The sequence below is a fragment of the Opisthocomus hoazin genome, chromosome 2 (genome assembly GCF_030867145.1).
Source record: "Opisthocomus hoazin isolate bOpiHoa1 chromosome 2, bOpiHoa1.hap1, whole genome shotgun sequence".
Taxonomy (NCBI): Eukaryota; Metazoa; Chordata; class Aves; order Opisthocomiformes; family Opisthocomidae; genus Opisthocomus; species Opisthocomus hoazin.
Window position 1 is genome coordinate 67,938,761 of NC_134415.1, and position 20,589 is coordinate 67,959,349.

A 20,589-nucleotide genomic window follows, 5' to 3' on the forward strand; every position below is an offset into this window, starting at 1 on the left:
CAGTGTGATCATCCTGAGAGCTCTTCATCAAATCTCCAGTAAAACTGCTGTGCAGGAGGCTGCACCCCAGTTAGGGCTCAGAATAAACCCAGGTCAGTAGTTGATTGCCAGTGGCCCTTGGAGTAACAGTTACTTGCGTGCGTTGACCAGTCTGTTATGTGTTGCATGTCTCTACTTCCATGCTAGTTTATGAGTTAGCTTCCTGTGTTAATGGCCTGACCTCTGAAAAAAACAAGCTTTCTTCGTGTAGGTGGGTTGGGTTTTATGGTGTTTGTGCAGCTACTGTTTGCTGCAGAATCGTGCATCGTTTTCATAACTTAGTAAGCTACTGGTATTCTTTAGAGAAATGTTTGAACTTTGGGGTTTCAGGGAGTTACCAGGGACGTCTTACGATATGAATGTAAAGTGGTTACAGCTTGATTTAATGACTTCACCTTGGCTGAGCTGTAATAATTGACCACATCAGAAGTTACAGTGCACTTAATGTGTATTTAGTGTGGTCTACTCGCACATACAAGAACAGGCACTACTTCAATCCCACTTCCCAGTGTCCTTCGAAGACCATTGTAGATGATAGTACACTAGCATGAAATAATTTCAGCTGCACTGAAAAAACTGAAGGCAGGTTCTGAACTCCAGATGTTGTTACTGATGTTCCTGATGACTTGGAAACATGATTCTGCTTAGAAATGCTAGAAGCTCTAATGATAGCCAACAGGAAAGGGTATAAGACTTGGGGTTTTCCCACTCTTATGTACTTACCGAGTCTTTAGTCTGTAGAGCTCTGAGAACAAGCTTCATCTCCATCCTCATTTTACGGTCTCCTTCCCATATGTACTTCAGTTACTGTTTCTCTGTGCCAATGTATTATCTTGTTTTGGAATAATCACTGTTATACACTGAGTTAAGACAGGATAAAAGCAATTACTTAAAAACAACTGGCTGAAGTTTTTAGATACTTAAATCCAGTTAGGTGAGGTCTTGGGTGTGGGGCTGCTTTTTACTGAGTTTGGGTCATTTGACTAGTGTCCTGGACTTGATTTGTCTAATGAACTGTCACTCTTGGTTAAAGTAGGGATAGCAGGGTGTACAGCACAGCGGTGTAGTATTTTATTTAAAATCTTTAGTGAGTGTGAACTACACTAGTAGCTTTAAAGAGGTACTTACACTTGTACAGGAAACTCCAATCTGTTGGATTTATTGCCATTATATTAGGCTGCTGTATGTCACAGCTTTTATAAGAGATTGATCCAGGAATGTTTTGTGCAGCTTTTGGCCATCCTTATTCAAGTACGTTCAAAGTGCAGAAGGAAAATACATTGAATTGAGGAAGCCTGTCGTCCCCAGGCAAAAGCAGTTTGAATTGGTGTCTTATAAATAATGCTTCCACACCACTAACCTGCTCTGAAGTGACTCTGAAGTTTCTTAGATTCCACACAACTTAATCTGTAACTGGAAGTGCAGTTTGTTGACTCACTTGTTCAGCTGGAAACAAGAAAGAGATTTCTTCATAGTTACCCAACCAGTGGCAGTGTGTGCAAAGTCTTTGATGAAGCATTTCTGAATGGTGACTGTGCTGGTGTTGTACAACACGCTGCTAATTTGCCATATGAAGCCACAGCTGAGCCTGAGCCTCACGTGGAACAGACTTTGTGTTTGGTGCATACAGAGGAATGCTTTACTGATGCTGTTTATTCTGCTTGGGCTCAGGAACTAGGAAAATGACTGAATAGGTTTAAATCTCCATCATTAGTTTTAGTCCCATGAACCTTAGGCAGTGACTAAAGCCCTGTCTGTCCCTTTTTAAGTGGAAGATGGTGGCATGGGAGGACCCTCACCGTTACAGTTAAGGTTCAAGAGTAGCAGTAGCTGCTGGCTGGAACAGTGCTCTGCCCCTTCTTCCCATGGCAGGTCTCAAGCCTCGCTGTTCTGTAAGGCAGGTGTCATCGTACTCGCCCTGCCTGCTTGTCTGGTTCTTGTCCTCTGCAGTACAGTGCCTCGGTGTTTGCCGCTCTTGTTGCTGCCGGTGTTTTTTCCAAGCACACCCGTGGGGTGCCGCATTTCCTGCAGAAGCGTTAGACCGTAGCTGTGTGAAACTGGGTACAATGGAACAAGGGAAGACGAGGAGAAAGGAGATGAAACTTTCTTCTTTCCCAGCTAGCTAAAAGTCAGCTGTTAAGTAAGGATAATGTGTGATCCAATATGTGAAATATGTTTTTATCTATGGAAAAAATAGTGTGTTGCAGATTTGACCAGAACATGTTTCTCAAATACTCCTATCTGTTAAAAAATGTAAGTATTTCCGCTGTAAATCTCACTACTCCTGTAACTCATGTAGAAAAAAGGAGTACTTTTATATGAGACAGTATTACTATTTTTTTCTGTGCCCCTTTTTGTTTTTCCCTTTAACTAGAGGGAGGGTTTCCACTGACTAGAAATGGAACCACTGTTTGGCTTAGTAAGAGTAAACATGAGCTGACTCTTAAATTATTTTCCCGGTAGGAATTCAGGTTAGGTCTTAATCATTTCTTTGGCTCATCATTAACCATGTCTGACCTGTTCCTGAGCACGTGACCGGTCTGAGAGTAGCCGAGTGGCTTTCATTAGCTGGTAGTTATGTGTTATGAGATCTAGATCGGGTATGCCGCAAAGACAAGTGAAAGGTCTTCTTACTAATACGATATTTCTTCTTACTAATACAGTATTGCTTCTTTTTAATACAAGACTCATTTTCAGATGTGCAAAAAGTGAGATTCTTTTTCTTTTGCATGCGAGACAACTGTCACTTGGGGAAAATCCATTTTGCCTGCATGGTATCATGCATCCTACTTCCTGCGCTGCCCAGGTCCCAAGGTGGACTTACCTTCTATGGTGGCTCACTGCCAGCCCATGGCTGACAAGGTGCTGCTCGAGCAGGGTTACAGCATGGGCTTTGAAAGAGCTGTTCATCTTCATTATATGCAAAGATCTGCCCTGATCTTCAGTGTAGAAGTGGCTGAAGGGATAAGCATGCTTCTGATGGAGGCTGCTGCCATATCCTGGTGACTTTGGTGAAGAACGCCTGCGTGCACACGGTGTGTACCCGTCTGCAGGTCATGAGCAAAGTCCAGCAGCTAGCTGCACGTACCCAAGGAACCTGAGCTGAAGTGTCAGACTTTGCACTGAAATGGATTAAAATCATGCACAAGACCCAGTCAGGCTCTGCTACATGATTTGTAATGCCCAGAAGGACAGGAGGGGCCTCTGGTGGTCCTGTTACTTCTGTCTTCCAGAGCTCCTTGGGAAGCTGGAAGAATCGGGAAACGGGGAAAGGAAAACAATAAAGGGTGAGGTAACCTAGGAACCTGTCAAACCTGTGCTCTGATCTTTGGTCTCTGACTGTTAGCAGTATGTCTGCAGTGCAGTGGTAGGACTTTGAGTTGGGCCTGAGCATTTGGCCCTCCAGGACACTTGAGCATTACTGATGAATTGAGAGGCACCAAAGCAGCTCCCAGGTGCCTGGATGTGCCAGCCCCAACCCTCTTCACAGGGGTGACTAGCTGGGGTAAACGCGGGAGGGAGTACCATTATAAGTACCACCATCAGCAGTGAAGCTGCTTAGGGGCCTCTGTTTTACGAAAAGTAATCCCGGGTTTCCAACAGTTTTGCTCTTCCTCTTCAGTGCCGAGACCCTCTCCCTGCTTGTTTTCCAAATACGGCAGTGGAAGCAGCCAACAGAGATGTTTCTACATTCTAACATTTGGGAGGAGAGGGAAAGGCCACCCTGCTTTTCCCTTGAGAAAACAAAGGGGTAGCGACTTTGACCTAAGAAGTTTCAAAGCCAGTTCTTGCTTTGAATCAATTTCTGTAAGATCTCTGTGTGTACATGTGAGGGAACAAGACACTTTACCTCTGTGATCCAGGTGGTACTGTCTTGAAGCATATTTTAAAGTTTGTTTCTGTCAGAAAAGCTATACAAGTTCAGAATTCTGGACACGTGTCTGTGACTTAGGTGGTTTGGTGATTATATGTATAATATTATATCAAATGTTTGAATGAGTAGTAGCTACAGTAAGAAATCTGAAAAAAAAACCCCAAACCCAAAAAAACCCCAAAACCAAACCCTAAGCCAAACCAAAAGAATTACAAGGCTATAGAAGAAATATATTTTTCAGCCTGTGTACACTCTAGAATGTTTATATTAATATGAAGGACTACAAAGGATGGATTTCTTTAACTCATCAACCTGCAGATATGTACTGTAAATCAAGATTTCAGGGAGGTCATCTCTCTGCTTCCTGTGTTATCCTGGTCCTACCAACTTGCTTTTGGCTTTTTTATGAGGATAGCTTCAGGAGTGCAGCTGAAGACTGTTAGCCGTAACTTACTGCTCCACCTTTTTTCTCTTTGCTTACTTGAATAAGTGATGTTTCACTTTTCAATGCAGAATACTTTATATGAACAAAAAATTGAAGGGAGAAATGCGATTTTTTTCTGAATAATATCCTTATTGTGACAGGTTAAGGTGAAAAATGCTAAATTAAAGGAAGCCCAGAAAAATTTGTCAGTTCAGTCCTTGGTGTTTTTTTCTTTACTTTATTTTTTTCCCCTTGAGGTTTGAAAGCCTGTTACAACTTTGGTATTTTGATGCATACTTACAGATTTCTTGGTAAAAAGTGTTTTAATTTTGTGGTGAACTCTTGAATCACAAGACCTGAACTGGGATGAACTTCCCCCTGCCTGGGATTGTATAGCTGAGCCACTACGCGGTGCTGGCTTTTAATTTCCCTTCAATTATCTACTTGTGTTCAGTTTTAGAAGCAGGATAAATATATGTTTAACTTGGAATGCAAATATTTTAAGTATAGGCTTTATTTCAGAGATTTTTTCAAGTGAGAGCCTTTATTTAGAACACAAACCTGGTTTTTCATTACTTGCAGTTAAATAATGCATCTCTAGGTGGCGGTAGGACACCCCGGTACTTTTTTTGTCTGCAAAACGGCTGAGAACGGAGTGCTTGCAGTTTGTTTGGGGGGGCTGGGTTTTTTTATTCTCCCTGTGAAAGTACATACAGAATAACTGAGCAGCTTGGCTCTTGAATCGGAAGGGAGAGTGCCTTGGAACAAATAAAGGGCAATTTTTGCTCAGTTTTGTAGACATTAAAACTTCACACTGTTGAAGATAACACCAGCCAGGTATCTTTTTGTTTGTTGGTTGGTTTGTTGTTTTAAAACAATGCGTTATACTGAATATAAGAAGGCGGCTTAATTGCTGGGATTCGGTCTTCGCCAGCGCGCGTGACCACCTCCGGCTGCCATGGAGCAACTCGCAGGCCCTCCGGCCCCAGCAGGTTGGAGATCCCTACCAGGACGGGATGGTGGCAACTGGTGACAAAGTTCAAACATTTTCATTTATGTTTTGCTGCTTTTCAGCTCAATTAAAATAGAAACCACATGAAGCCCATCTTACAGTGCTGCTCCCTCAGTAATTCTTTTAGTAGCTTATGTCGTCTCTATTCCCCCGAAGAATTCTGTCTTGAAGTATTTGATTTTTACCTCATGCAAAATTTAGGTACTAACTTTCCCCTCTTTTTAATGTCTTTGTTACTTTGGTCTGCACAGAGGGAACGGGCTGTAGCAGTTGTCGACATCATGACGTTATGTAAAGCAGTGTAGAAAATCCAGTGTCATCTAATTCCCTGGAGACTTGTTATGAAACAAAGATTAGAATTAATATTCTTTCTAAAAATGCTCTAAGGAGTTCCAGTTTTATCTAACTGTGTAACATGAGTCACAGGTAACTTTCTTCTTGTAACTGAAGTTCTGTCTGTTACTACAGATCTCTTCCATAGTATATGGAAAAATAGTCTTTGTTATGGTTTTCCTCATTATTTAGAGATACCTTTTACTGCAATTTTGATTGTCTTTAGGGGAAAAAAATATAGCGTGCTAGTAAAGCGAGCATCCCACGTACTATCACACTGTCGTATTTTCTACTGACTGTGGTACACCAGTCTGCCTGGGGAGGGCCACAGAAACACAAGGAAGACAAGTCTGCTAGCTGAGGTCAAGCACAAATAAGTTACTTTGCATATGTATTCTTTCATTTTAGAAGATGTGAGGGTGTTAAGCTGAGATAAAGCACGTCGAAGATATTAGTTTTGCAGGGTGATAAACTGCATATGCTTGAAGTGTCTGTCCATTTTTCTCCTTGCTTTCTCTTGTGACAGTGAAATATATTAAGCTGAAAATAAGGCTCAGTTGATGTGTCACTTTTTGCAGTACAAAGCTAATATATTTTATGAAATGCATTTTAAAATCACTGGTGGTTTGTATCCCATGTTTAAAAATCTAAGGATCTGAAAACTGCAATTTAAACCTGGACACTTGACCTTTTTTTTCTTTGTTAATGCACTGTAAGCCCATGAATGCTTTGTTGCTGTCCCTTCATTAATGCACTCCTTCTGAAATATTTGTGTATGATAATGTCATGGCAGCATTTCATATGGCTTTCCAAAGTGACAAGCATAAAATATGATTAAACCAGAACAAGAATTGTGCTGCTTATTTTAAAAACTAATGTTAAAAGGACTGGTTTATCCATATTATAGTGAAACCATTGACTGATCTTTAAATTGCCTGTTTCTACCTAGACACTTCAGTACACTCCCCTCCTTTGTAAGAAAGCCTGGGCTTTGTCTTTAACTTGTCAAAAACCATTCACTAGTTGTTCTGAGATTTCTTAAGTGAAGTCTTTGTAGTAGGTTGAAAGAGTCTTGAGTTTCAGTTTCTCTCAACTCCTATTGCTTTAGAAATGTCAAGCAAAAATGCATAGAATTAAGTGGGAATTGTCTATGGCCCATTAAAATTTCTTTTCCTCTTCACAAACAGCTGCTGAAATACAAAGAATATTACATCAGCTTGGAACACCACAGGACACGCCTGAGTTGAGGCAACAGCTGTGAGTACTTCACATGAAAACATTTAATTTCATTGCATTGTAAACAATCTCCTAGTAGGTGCTGAGGTGGGTTTTTTGTTAGGCAGAGTTCTTGATCTCACCAAGAAAGGTGAGTACAGAGAAATACTTGAAATTTAAGTATTGATATACCCTTTTTAAAACTAGTCTTGGATAGCCTGTGTAAACTAGAGGCAGCTCGTTTGCCCATGTACATTGCATGCACTATCCATACATCTATAAAACCTGTGCTGTATGTCTGTGTTGTGGTTTAACCTGGCAGCTGGCAACCAAGCACCTCACAGCTGCTCGCTCACCCCTCCCCTTCCCCCCACTGGGATGGGGAGGCGAAATGGACAAAAGGGGCAACTTATGGGTTGAGATAAAGACAGTTTAATAAGTCAACAAAGGAAATACTACTAATAACAATTATGATAAAGAATAGCAAAACAAACTATATACAATACAGTTTTTTCACTGCCTGAAAATGGGTTTGCAGCCAGTCCCCAAGCAGTGACAGTGGAACCTGGAACTCGTGGATTTTGAGAATTTTGCAAAAGTCCCAAAAAATAACTAACTCCCAGAAAAGTTTAAAACTTACAGTCAAGAGAGGATTCAAACTCACAGAAAAAAGAAAAAAAAGGAGGGAAAAAAACCCCAAACATTCCTGCCCCCTGTCCAACCCCCATTCATAAACTGAGCATGACATCTAGGGTATGGAATAGTTCCATTGGCCACCTTGGGCTGGCTGCCTGTCTGTGCTCCCTCCCAGCTCCTGCACACCTGCTCAGTAGCTGCACATGGGAGACTGGAAAAAGTCTTTGATATCATAGCAACAGGTGAAACCGTCAGTGTTACCAACATTCTTGTGGTACTAAGTCAGAAACACAGCAGCTACTGGGAGGAAAATTAACTCTATCCCAGCTGAAACCAGGAGAGTCAGCAAAGGGAAGGGGGCAGAACAAAAAAAGGGGCAGAAAGTACTGTTGCTGCTTTAAAAACAAATGTTGCCCCCTTCCACCCCAATCAGCTCTTCAAATCTGTCTGTGTAAGTTTCACAAGGTAATAAATGTATTGGGGTTTTTTGTGAGATGTGATACTGTGGAAGAGAGGGTAAAGTCTTTTTGGTGATGAAAGATACAATAAGGGATGACATTATAGAATAAACATGTGCCAGAAGTCCTAAAGGAGCAGGAGTGAAATAAGGTTCCAAGGCAGATTTTCTTCTATAGTTCAGTCACCTGAAGGTAGAGCTTCATGAATATGCCACTGACCAAGAGAGTCAGCTGCCCTCCACTTATCTGCACGGTCTAATGAACCGTTATGATTTTTTTTTTTCCATTTAACTCCTTTACCACATTAATCTTGGCATCATAAATGCACGTAAGCAACGGCTTGTGCTCACTCTGTGGGCAAGAAAGTTGGCAGTCTTCAGTGTGGTTAATGTCATTATGAGGCCATTGAATTATAGGAGGAGGTGTCTATTGGACCAGAGGCATCACATTCATTTTGTGTGAACAATGAAATTGCTTTATAATAGCCTGAGTTCAGGGCCCATAACATTAGCCAGGTTACAATCAACACTGGCTACTGGAGACTGAATAGGTGAAGGTGAACATGCACAGTTTGTGCAATAACCAGACAGGATCTAGGCATAAATTCACAACTAAACAGGATAGAAACTGTTGTGACGGACATGTTCCAGTCCCTCTATGGAGGTAATATATATGGCAAGCTTCCCTGAGTTGTCTGATGGTCTCTTTTTCACTTCTCTGAACATTTGGCCATTCTTTTCATGTTGGTATATATCTGAACAGTTATTTGATTATTTTAAATATTGATGTTGATTTTTTGCTAATAGCTTTCCAGGTAAAACTTTTTTGTATACAGTGGGGAGGAGGATGCAAAAGCAGGTAAAGAATTTGAGTTGCTCCAGGAAAAAAATACAATTGGTAAAGGAGCGTGTGATAATATCAGAAGCAAAGAGAAAAAAAGCCCCAAAAATAGCAATGCTGTTGAAGACAAGGTTTCTTTTGAAGCACTGTTAAAGCTATTAATAAGTAATGAAGTTTTCAACTAAGTTCACAGCAATTGTAATATGGGAGAAAATAGGTCTCTTTGGATAAGCTTTCCTGTAACTATCAGAAATTGACCTTTCATGGGCTGTATTATATTTAAGTCACACAAAAAAACTTGGTCTTTTCTACGGTTATTCTGAACTCATAATTGACCAGGTGTTTCCAACTATTGATAGCCTCAAAAGGACTATGAAAAGCGTGTTTAGATACTCATAATAACTAGAAACCTATTACTGCACATTAGGAAAATGGAAGAAACCTTAAAAAAAAAAGTGAGTAATTATATTGTCACATTGAGGAACACACATTCTTCGGCATCTGTCTTGCCTGGAATCCTTGATGTTGTGCCTTTACAGTGAAGAACGTAATAAAGATGGCTTCGTGCGCTTTAGAGAAGCATTTAGCACTGCTGCTTTTTTAAGAATGGGTGAAAGTCAAATGAAGTAACCCAGTGGTCTCTAATGAAACTTTGTATTTGGTTTTAGGCAACAGAAGCAGCAATACACCAACCAGCTTGCCAAAGAAACTGACAAATACATTAAAGAGTTTGGATCTTTGCCTGCAACAAGTGAACAGGTATAAAACCAAAGAGCATGGCTTGTTTGACTGTCGTGTTGCCTAATGTACAGTATTTGAGTGACTTCAGTTCTGCATGCCTATTTTTGTGCTCCTCACCAGACTTCCAAAGCATTGTTTCATTAGTCAACACCTTTGCACAACAGGGACACCTGCAACACAAGAGTATCTTGTTGCAGCCCAGACTTGTTCCAAAGTTGGTTTTATGTATCAGGAATGAGGTAGTTCGGCTGAAATGGCAGGAATGAAGGCAGTGTGCTATGCCTGTGCTTTCAGGTAGCTGGGCACTTTGCGATTTGTTGCAGTGATGCTAACTCTGACTGCTTCCAGGGGCAAGGAGTTGTGTGTCAAAACTCCTTCAAGGGCTGGTGGCCAGACCTGTTCACCCACTGTCCGAATAATTTGATTATGCACATAGATCTGTTCTACATCACTCAGGTCAGCATATATGCTATGTCTTGTCCACAGGCTTTTCCGTTCTGAAGACGAGTGGACAGGAGCTGTTACTAAAACAACTTGGGCAGTCTTAAAACTGCTTTTTTGTGTAAAATCTCGGCAGAAGGTAACGTGAAGTGGCTGTTGTCATTAGCACGCTCCTGCCTGCCATCCTACAGTTTCTTACCCTAGCGAAATCTGTCAGTTAGATAAGGGAAGAGCAGCAAGATGCCAGAAAATGTGAGTTCAGGCTACTGTTGCTCAAACAACTTGCCTGGTCCTTGGCTGGTTACCAAGGAGCCTTTACGAAAATGAATTGTACTGAAACACTGAATTCAAATAGCAAGCCAGGATCCACATGTGCTCATCCTGTCAGGGTGTAAACTTCTAACAGAGATGTTAAAACTTGGTCTTGGTATATCTCTAGTTACATAAAGTATGTTTGGGGTTTTTTTTTCTGTTTCTCTGTTTATCATGGAGCTGAAAAGTTGGCTGTGAGATGTTTTGCTGTTTTAATTTTACTCCTGATGAATTTTACTCATGATATTTTTTTGTTGTGAGCATATTCATAAGAGCTACCTCTCAATGAAATGCATGAATGGCAAATTATAGCCTCTCAGAAGTTTGGAAGGAAGGGTTGGTGTAATGTATACATTTAGGGAAATATGGCGGAGGCTCTCCTGAGTGCCCAGTATTCCTTTTCCCTCCCCACATCTTCGGGAAGAAGAAAAAAAAAAAAGAAGGAAAAAGAAGGAGGGGGGAAAAAAAAAAAGGCCTGAATGGTTAGAACTGGTATTTTTGTACCACTTCTGGGTGCAGCTCAGTACATATTTTCAGCATTTATGTAAAATACATGTGGAGTGCCCTGTCCCTGCCCATTTCTTTCTTTTCTGCACCCTTCCCCCTGCCGCTTCAGTCACCTGTGCATACTTTAGCATCTACAGTATCAAAGTATTTCACACTTGAACAGTAGGTTTTGTAAGCAACAGATAATGAGGAAGGTAGCAGTTTTCTTATCCCTGCCTATTTCTCATTTCCAGATGTTAAATGAAACTAAATACATTTGTTTCCTCTTAAATGCCTTAAATTGTGGCAGAGTTATGTGATCTCAGAGGGAAGAAAAATTTGCCCATGCAGTTATGGTTTTGTAGGCAGCCTTCCTGTACACCTGTTAAGAAAAAAGAGTATATGCCTTAGCACTGAGCAGCCTGGAAACGGCAGAGCCTTGAAAAGCCTGAGTTCGTTTGACTTGGTAAAACTTTTTCTCCTATAGCGTCAAAGAAAAATACAGAAAGACCGTCTTGTGGGGGAGTTCACCACAGCACTGACAAATTTCCAAAGACTCCAAAGGCAAGCTGCTGAGAAAGAAAAAGACTTTGTAGCCAGAGTAAGAGCCAGCTCAAGGGTATCTGTAAGTATCTGAAAATGTGCCATTATATTCTGTTTACAAGGGTGTTGGGTGGTGTTCAGTGTCAAGTTTGCCTCTGTAATGAACTTACAAAAGCTCATATGACTCCAAATACTGCAGAATGTGTGCTATATGATTAAAAGTATATGATTATAAGCTTTCTTATGCATAGCTGAATTACACAATTCATTTTATAGTAAAGGCTGAATTAAGTTGTAATAACACACACCCACCCGCTCCATCCCTCCCTGAGAACTGTTACATTTTCCTTGCCTTTGTCACACAAAAGCAAGAACTGCCCCAGGGTTCATGCCATAATTTTGCAAAAGCAATGTTTAGTAGATTTTGAAATGGTTTTGCTGGACCTTTAGCTAGCAACATATGTTTTCCTACAGGGGAGAATCACATGCCAGATTTCTGTGCAGTGTTAAAGTGGAGAAGTGCCAAGGAGCTAGAGATGTTGAGCTTTTCCTTGTTAGCATATCAATTTTGTCTTTTCACTCTGTGCCAAATACACATTGCTGTACTTGTAAATTTTAGCAGGCAGTTACTGAGCTGAATATTTTTGCTTGTATTTCAGCTTTATGCATGTGTAAAGCAAAATCAGGACGAGAACATGTTAAATCATGTTTCAGTTTGAAGTTGGCTTACTATAAACTTTGTAATATTGACTTGTTATATAAATGTTGACAGTGCTCCTTTCAGGGCCCTGATGTTTTTTTATTTTTTTAAACACTGATCATTTAGGGTGGTGCTCCTGAAGATAGCTACAAAGAAGGAACACTTGTCTCTTGGGACAGGTAGGCTGAATTTGTTAATAAGTCTTAACCTAGCTCAGAATGATAAATGGCTTGCAGGGAAGCCAGCTGCCAATTTCTTTTTTATTATTTTTGTTTTTTCTGATCAATTGCCTTTTTCTGAAGGGAGTTGGAATAAGTTGTTCAGTTAGGCTTTCTTCCATAGGGCAAGTATCAAGAAGAGGCTTTGGTGGGATAGGTGGGAAGAAAAAGGAACAATTCACCTCACCTCCCCCTTTTTTCCCCGTGCTTCAGCTTTAGTCATCTCCTTAAGCTGCCCTGAGTCTGTATTTGGACTTTGAGACCCAGACTTAGGTAAGCAGAGTCCAGCCTCTGAATAGAGTAAGACTGTTAAGTTGTGATAAGGGTCCAATGTTTACTGGGATTTCCTATTGCTTTCATACACTCAGAGAACTGCTTCTCAGTCTCAGATTCTGTTTTGTTGGCTTCCTTGCTTTTGCCTCAGATGGATATAAACTCTGCAGTTTGTAATTCAGAGGAAACTTTGCCCTTGTATTCATACTTGGAATTTCCAACCATGCTAGTTCAATGTTGTATGCAGCATTGCTACAGCAACAGCTTCCTATACCAAAGGTGTGACTGCTAGGCCTTCCCTGTTAGCTAGGCAGGCAAGGGTAAAAATGTGCATTTTGTTAACTGATAATATAAAGCATGTGCTATGTATTTAACTGTCATTTTAGTCTTCTGAGTTATTTCTTATTGTTCCTTCTCAATTCTGGGTGGGTTTTGGTTTTTTTTGTTGTTGGATAGTCAACCACAAGCACAAGTGCAAGATGAAGAAATTACAGAAGATGACCTCCGTCTTATTGAGGAGAGGGAATCTTCTATTAGGCAGCTTGAGGTAAGTACAAGTGGGTTTACAGCAGAATATGCTTTTAATGTTTCCAAAGAAAAAAAATTTTACAGTGGCATGAGCATTAATTACAGACATTAATCTTGAGGGGTTAGGGTTTGTTTGTGGGTGTGGTTTTTTCTTTCAGAACTACAGATATTGCCGTTAGATGTGAAATGTGCATTAGAAATCTACTGTATGAAAGCCGTGTTTTGACACTGTGTTTAACTTCAGTGGTTCAATTCCAGAATGAGAGTGCTCATGTGATTGCAAGAAAAAAAGCCTCTCATTTTTTCCAACATAGTCATATTATATCACCTTTTTTAACAGTGACTATAAATGAAGCAAAATTAAACCTTTGCTTCTGGATATTCCCACTGTATCGTTCAACATCTTCATTTTCTAAGTGGCTTTTTTGAACACTTCTGGAAAGAGATGCTCCGTTTCATTCAAATGTTTGTAATTCAGGGCTTGTCAAAAATTTAAAAACATTTAAAAAAATTGTCACATGTGATGAAATACTGACACCAAGAGACTTCTGTGAAGCCAAAATGAATTTTTCTGGCCAGCTTGGAATCCACATCTCTGCCATCAACAGGAAAGATGCTGGGACTGGAGTTTGTCAGGAACCCTTACTGATGCGTGTGGCAAAATCCATTCTATGTATAAATTTTTCAGTAATCTCTCCCTTGCCACCAACACATTACCGTCCAGTGAATTGCACTGAACACGTGTCATTCATTGGTTAAGAAGAGATCATATACACAGTGGTAACATGGCATCTTTCACTTCGTCATAACTAGATGATAATAGGATAATGTAATACAGATGCAATAGCCTGGCCATATTGTAGAGGTAATTTCTGTAAGCTGTGCTGCTTACGAAATTTGTGTGTTTTTAATTTGATAGGTGTACTAAAACTAATGCAAAATACTTTCTGCACATGCTTTTATTAATTTGGCTTAAGTGGGTAGCTTTCAAGCAAAGTTGACATGAGCCTTTCCCTTCAGTTAAACTAATACAAGTAACTGTGTAGACAAGCCCTCAGCAATGAGAGATTCTGTTTGTGATGTGAAGTGTACTTTGTGCACATACTCATCTTCAGTTAGTTTGGTTATAATGAACTTGGTCTTGTAGTACCAAAAAAGCCTTCCAAATAAACATATTAAGGTTTTTTTATCCCGAAGTGTAGAGCCGTGGATGCATACTTGGGAGGAGAAGGAGCAGTATCTGTATCTAAATGTGCAGAGATACTAGAATACGGTATGTCAATTAATGCAACGATTGCTTCCTTGCAGGCAGATATTATGGACATCAATGAAATTTTTAAAGATCTGGGAATGATGATTCATGAGCAAGGTGATGTGATAGGTAAGTCCAATTAAAATATTCTGTGAAAATTTTTTTATTGTGTTTCTCTGGAGATCAGCAAATGTAGAATGTCGTTTTGCTGGGAAAATTCCTCTAACGAGAGTATTAATGCGAAAGTAAATCAGGTGCAACCTAGTAATGGGTACACTGGTTGAAGTGACTGGGAATAGATTGGGAAAGTGTGTTTAAAGTGTAGTTTGAAACATTATGTAGTTTTAAATGTTTGTAAAATGTCTTTAAAAGTAGGTTTTTTAACTGTACATTAAATTGGAGTTTGCGTGGGGAGTTTTACTGTATTGACTAGTGACGTAAGCGTGCAGATTCAGCAAAGTTTCCTGCTTTGCCCTCCATGCAAACAGGTTTATTCTTTTAATGAAATGTGGTTGGAAAATACATTTTCTGAGTCTGCTGCTAAGCCATGCTGTTGTCTACATCCAGCATACATTTGTAGGGCTTTTTTTAATCACCCTAGCCCATAATCTGCTCACAGTAAAAGAGTAGAAGTACTGAAAGTTTCTGTCCCAGTCAGTATGTGAAGTTCAGCCCTGCTCCTAGAGCAAGGGAGCTGTCACTGACATGAATTCAGCCTGGGTGGTTCAGAAATGAACTCAGGAGTAAAGATAGGGTAGGTCAAACTTCCATAATGTACGATATAAAACTTTCGGTATCGATGAAGACACCAGCAGTTGGGGGACAGCTATTGCATATGCTTTAAAGTGTATTTCAGCATTCCAAGTCTTTGGCCGGGTTATTACTAACCAAAATTTGAAATGTTTCCTTTTAAAATAAAGACAGCATAGAAGCCAATGTGGAAAATGCAGAGGTACATGTGCAGCAAGCAAACCAGCAGCTGTCAAGAGCAGCAAACTACCAGGTAATGTCAATACCAGCTGCCAGCTGGGTGTATGTGTCCTTTCTCAGTAGTCCTGACTTCCACTTTTCATATGCAGTTCAGATTTTGCTTGTCAATTTCCTCAAGGCTTGGAGACTTACTTAAAGGTTTATATTAGACTATGGTGGTATTTCTAGGTCACTATAAAACAAAAGTCAGTGACCTCTGAAAGCTTTGGGTTTCCTGTAAAAGTAGCTAGGCTGTTTCAGAGCACCTGGAGTTATACCTTTATTAAAAAAAAAAAAAAAAAAAAAAAGGGAAAAAACCCCCCTTCCTTTCACAGGTCAAAAAGTAAGAGGTTCCCATGTGTGGAGAGCAAGCCTCTAAAGATCACTGAAGGAGTAGGGAAGATATGCAGGCAAGTCTACTGAAGGTGCTGCCAGTTAGCACCAATTTTTGCTGTCTAGAATCTTCTCAAAGCTGTGTATATCCAACTTCTGTTAATTGCTACCCTGATGCTAAAAGCATATTTCAAACTTTTTCGAAAAGCCGTTTAAATACCTTTAAATGCCATTTCTTTATAACATTTTTGGAACTTAGTAGAAATAATCTTATTAGTAATAAATCTTCCCTCTTAAGTCAGAGTTAGTCCTTATACTTTTTTTTTTTAATCCTCTTATGTGTCTTAGTAGTAGCCAGTATAGTAAATCAATGACAAAGTGCCTGAAGGATTGTCTGCTGATTTCAGGAGAGGGAAAGGGGTGGATGCACCCTTGAACTGTATTCTAGGTGGCACTAATTGGCACATTAAGTGTGGTTGATGGCTCCTATTTTGATACTGATTAAGTTCAGGAAAAAAAATAGTAGCAGCCAAAATTCTCTGTGGAAGGTGTTAGTTTTCTAGTTGAAATGTTTTAGTTGAAATTTAGTTTTCTAGTTGAAATTTAAAATTTAAAACTTCGTGCTTTATCTTGAGGAGGAAAGGATGAAAATCTTGGGATCTCAAAGGAAGGTTATGCTTCTGTTCAGTGGGTCTTGCCGCAGAGACCAAACACTCGGCAGAGTTGGCCTGTGTTTGAAAGGGTTGTGTAGTTTGCTTTGGATTTGAACTTTCCTTTTCTTGAAAACTCGTGTTTGTTCCAAGCTGCTGAAAAATCATTTCCATTTCAGCGGACTTATTTTCATTTCGGCAGCTATTATATTGTACACCCTGACCCCCTCAGGGAAGTATTAGAGGCCCAGGCGTGCTGGCAGGGAGGAGGCTGCCCGTGGTTGGTACCCTCAGAACTCCTGTTTGTGATTAGGTGAGATAGGCACCACTCATCTGCCACATGGGGTGTGTTCGCACAGCAGAGCTGTCTGGGCGAAGCCAGGAACCTCTCTTGTCTTTCCCCCTTCACCAGTGCTGCTTCAGGACATGTAGGAATGATGATCAAGTGTATGAGGAAAGAACATCTCCGTGTCTTTAGTCCACTACCTTGCTGAAGTAGTGTTATAGGGGCAATGTTTGACTTCAGTTCAGCATTGGCAAGAGGTGGAAATGGAAGAGACTGGGAGTGTAAGGAGAGAACTGCTCACAGATTTTAAAACAAACAAAAAAAGGAAGGTACTCTAGCAAATGGATGGAGTTCTAGCAAGTAAAATGATGAAATGAAGAAATCTTAGCCTGACAATGGGAGAAGTGGCAAGAAGATAGGTAAAACTAGAAGAGAATAGTTAAGAAACTTGGTAGTCTGGGTAGTACTGGGCAGAGAACTGGCAGATGCAGTGAAGAACTGACACAGATGTAGTTCTTTGGGGGGGGGACAGACAACACCAAAAACACCCAGGCAGAATAACTGCCTCCAAATAGAGCAAAGCCTGGCTTTGCTTTTGGAGCTGTGGGCTAGAATCCCAAGATTTGAGTGTTGTTATCCCTTGGGTATCAGCAAAAGCCTGTGAAACACACTGGTAATTTCTTTTCCTGCTGTGAAGGAAACCTTCAGATTCCATATCCTTCAGATAAAGGATGACAGACTGCTGTTAGACTTGGGTGCTCTGGTATCTCAAGTTACAGACCTGTATGGAAGATGTGAAAGTTCTGGACATGCTCATAACTTGCACTTTGTTGTGGTGACATCTGTTTAACTGGGTCTCTAGTCAGGTCTCTGTTTTTTTGTGTTTGTTTTTTTTTTCTTAAGAGCAAGTGGTACCTAAGAAACTTCACAAAAACAACTTTAAAATAACTCTGTGAATAGATGCAAAGTCAATCTTCCGGAAGTCTAAAATTGCAGTCTTTTGTCCCCTGCTGTATATACATTAGTAGTCTTTTTAAATATCTTTCTAGCAGACCATTTCTACCTCCTCTGCTGTGCAGATTGTTTCTCCATTTTCCTTTGTATGTGGTCACCTGCTCTCTCACATTTTATTTCCCCCAGCATTCTAATTACATCCGTTCATTAGGTTACTGCATTCTCTTTCATTAGTTTATTATGTATGCCAGAAAATACCACTGAAATCGTTCTATTGAATAAAATAGCCATAAAAGTCAGTCATGGGTAAATTAGCTCTTTTTTTTTTTCTTGAACAACTTCACATGGCTTGTTGTTAGTAAGGACACAATTTGGTTAGATTGCGCAAGACCATAAAAGCATTTGAGTAGTCTTCTGATGTGGTGGTGCAGTTTTCAATCAACTTGTTTTTTTCTGTGTTGGCAGCAAAAGTCCCGAAAGAAGATGTGCATCCTCATGATTATACTTGCTGTTGGAGTATTGCTTGTTGGACTCATCATATGGTTATCTACAAGATAAGTCTCTGGAGAAAGCGTTGTAATTGGTATTTAAATTATGAAAGGAAGTTCCTAGTTGTGGTTTGCTCGTTGTGAAGCTGAGTAGAATAATGGTTCTGTACTTCATCTCACTGATTTTTTTAATAAGACTTATTGTTTTAACATGAGAAGTAACGTTCTCGGTACTACTGTCAGTATAACTGCCTGCCCTCTTGGATGTGAGTGCTGTCTTACCAGAAAAAAAACAGTCAAGATCACGAACTTTTCTGTTAACTTAAACATTAAAACCTCTTAAGGTTTAGGGGGGCTAATCAAAATTCTGATAATTTGTCTTGAAGGGGTGGGTAATTATATTTTGGAATATTACTAAATGTTGCTGCCAAAACAAACTCCTGAATTGTTGCCTGAGGCAAAAAACTTCACATCTCCCAAATTTATTTTTAAGTTAGAAATGTCTTTTCTATGCCTTTCCCTTCTCTCCCACTCACCTACCCATTTGATATGGGTGGTTCAAAAATGAAATGTAGGTTGCTGAAGTTGGTGTGATCTCTCTTTTACAACTGAAGCCGTTGAATTAAGCCTTCAGTTTGCCTGAAACCTTTTAGATGCTTCATGTATCTCTGTATCTGGCGTTGAGTATGGTTATGCCTGGAAGCCGCCTGAAAAGCTAGCTAGGGTGGAAGATACAATCATACGGATTTTTTGTTTCAGTTCTTACAGTATTTCATAATGCGTTTTGTGTGCACATGTCTGGTATCTTTGCATCTGAGGTGTGCATCAATTACCTTGGCTAGATGAAAATAAGCTCTAGTCTGTGAATTCTTAGACTTACTGGGAAGAATAGAAATTCCCAACTTCCTAACTGCACTTGAATCTTACTGTTCTGAAACTGCTGTGATTCGGTTTCCATGAACAGATCCAAAGTTGTATGTGAGGTCTTTCGTACAGCTGAAGAAAAGAAGATTACTAGTTCAATTCCAAGCTCAACAGTGGTATTTGAAATTAAGTTGAAATTGGTTGAACTGAATCGAACTGTTTAAGATGTTTGATGCATATAGCCTTTAAAATGACCTTTTTCCTTTTGTGCCATTTTGTACTAATGTATTAAAAATGTAACAACACTTTTTTGCCAGTTAATCTATTTTCCTTTTTAATTGATATTGGTGAACTAATCTGAAAAGTATACAGATGAAAAAGTCACTTAATCTGTATTTTATAAAGTTCTTGTACACTAGACTGATAGAGAATGCACTGTTTACATGGTCAGCTATGAAATATTATTTGGGAACAATCTAACTGCAAGCATACATGGACTTCAGAATTGTAACCATACAACCAAAATAAAGATCTTTTAAGGAGTGTGTTTTTCTAGTAGTTCCTTTGTTTCAGAATCTGTCTTTACAAGTAAAGCTGTCGTCTTTGCCTTGATGTAAATGACAGAGACTTTTCTGAAGAGCTGCAGAGAAGGTCAGCTCTGCTGGCTAATCAGCCCAGAGGGACCCCTGTTCCTGTGCGGCGCTTCCCTCCGTTAGTGAAAACGCTCCTGGGTTTTGCATTCCCACCTGTGTGCGCCCAGTCTGAGGAGCAGAGGCTGCTTTGCTCTGTGGGGCTGCTGACAGCGGGTGCTGAGGGCAGGCTGTTGCTGGCTCTCCTTCAGCACAGCATGCAGCTTTCGAGGGATGGGAACCCGTGATGCGGTAAGGAGGGTGGTGCCGCTGTACTGGGATTCCCAAAAGCAATGGAGGAAAAATAAGTCCTGTGAAACTGCATCATTGTGGTCTATGTAACGTGGAAAACATCTCTGAGGTTCAAAGGGGAATTTAATTTTCGTGTAAGTCGCAGCATGGAGTCTTGTGTGTTGAGATCCCAGCCACCATATTCTGTGGCTGCCCTCGTGCTGTGAGCGAGGCTGGGCCTCCATTACCCTTACCTGTTAAAGAACGTCAGACACCAAGGCTGGTAGTGGCCCGAAGCGTAAGGCTGGCGCTAGTAATGCTAACGCCTTTTTATTGTTTTCAGACTAGGGTAGTCGGCACTAGAAGAGCAGTCATCATTTTGGCTGAGTACCTTTCTCACCAGTGAGCTCTCGAAAACCAACTTTGAAAGTTTCTTGACCTTAGTAGTTAGCAAACTTTTTACACTATTGCAGACAGGCACAGAGGAATGGCCTGATCCTGCTGGCCCAGGAGATCCTTTTCTCTGTTGCTGTACGTCCTACCTGCTGCTGTCAATGACTGGCGGATTCCGCTGACATGCTTGGGGTGGAAAAGCAGCACTGCAGCAGCAGATCTTCAGCTCTGACTCCTGGCAGATTGGAAATTCTGTCTGTGCTTGATGCTTGTCACATTTCATATGCATTGCAATTTGTTTTTCTGCTGGGAGGGTTCTCTACTCAAAGGCTTATCAAGAATATTGCTCATCTTGAGATGAAATGGTATATTTTATGATTGCCTCTTTACCTTACAAAGGCGTGGGTGCCTGCCTTATTAAGTTTATCCAGCAGTGACTGCAAAGCAGCGTAGCTGGTACCTCAAGG

At 40.4% G+C, this 20,589-nt stretch overlaps 1 protein-coding gene across 2 annotated transcripts in view; it reads left to right on the forward strand.

Annotated features, from left to right (window-relative positions):
• Positions 1 to 19,412, forward strand: part of STX7 (syntaxin 7) — a 34,385-nt gene extending 14,973 nt beyond the window's left edge. For both annotated transcript variants that reach the window (XM_075414016.1, XM_075414017.1), the window contains exons 3-10: positions 6,870 to 6,939; positions 9,500 to 9,590; positions 11,299 to 11,436; positions 12,181 to 12,233; positions 13,002 to 13,092; positions 14,382 to 14,454; positions 15,246 to 15,328; positions 17,983 to 19,412. In XM_075414016.1, the coding sequence (XP_075270131.1) occupies positions 6,870 to 6,939; positions 9,500 to 9,590; positions 11,299 to 11,436; positions 12,181 to 12,233; positions 13,002 to 13,092; positions 14,382 to 14,454; positions 15,246 to 15,328; positions 17,983 to 18,075 (692 nt within the window). In that variant the 3' untranslated portion in view covers positions 18,076 to 19,412. The remainder of the gene's footprint in view (positions 1 to 6,869; positions 6,940 to 9,499; positions 9,591 to 11,298; positions 11,437 to 12,180; positions 12,234 to 13,001; positions 13,093 to 14,381; positions 14,455 to 15,245; positions 15,329 to 17,982) is intronic.
• Positions 19,413 to 20,589: the final 1,177 nt, after the last annotated feature.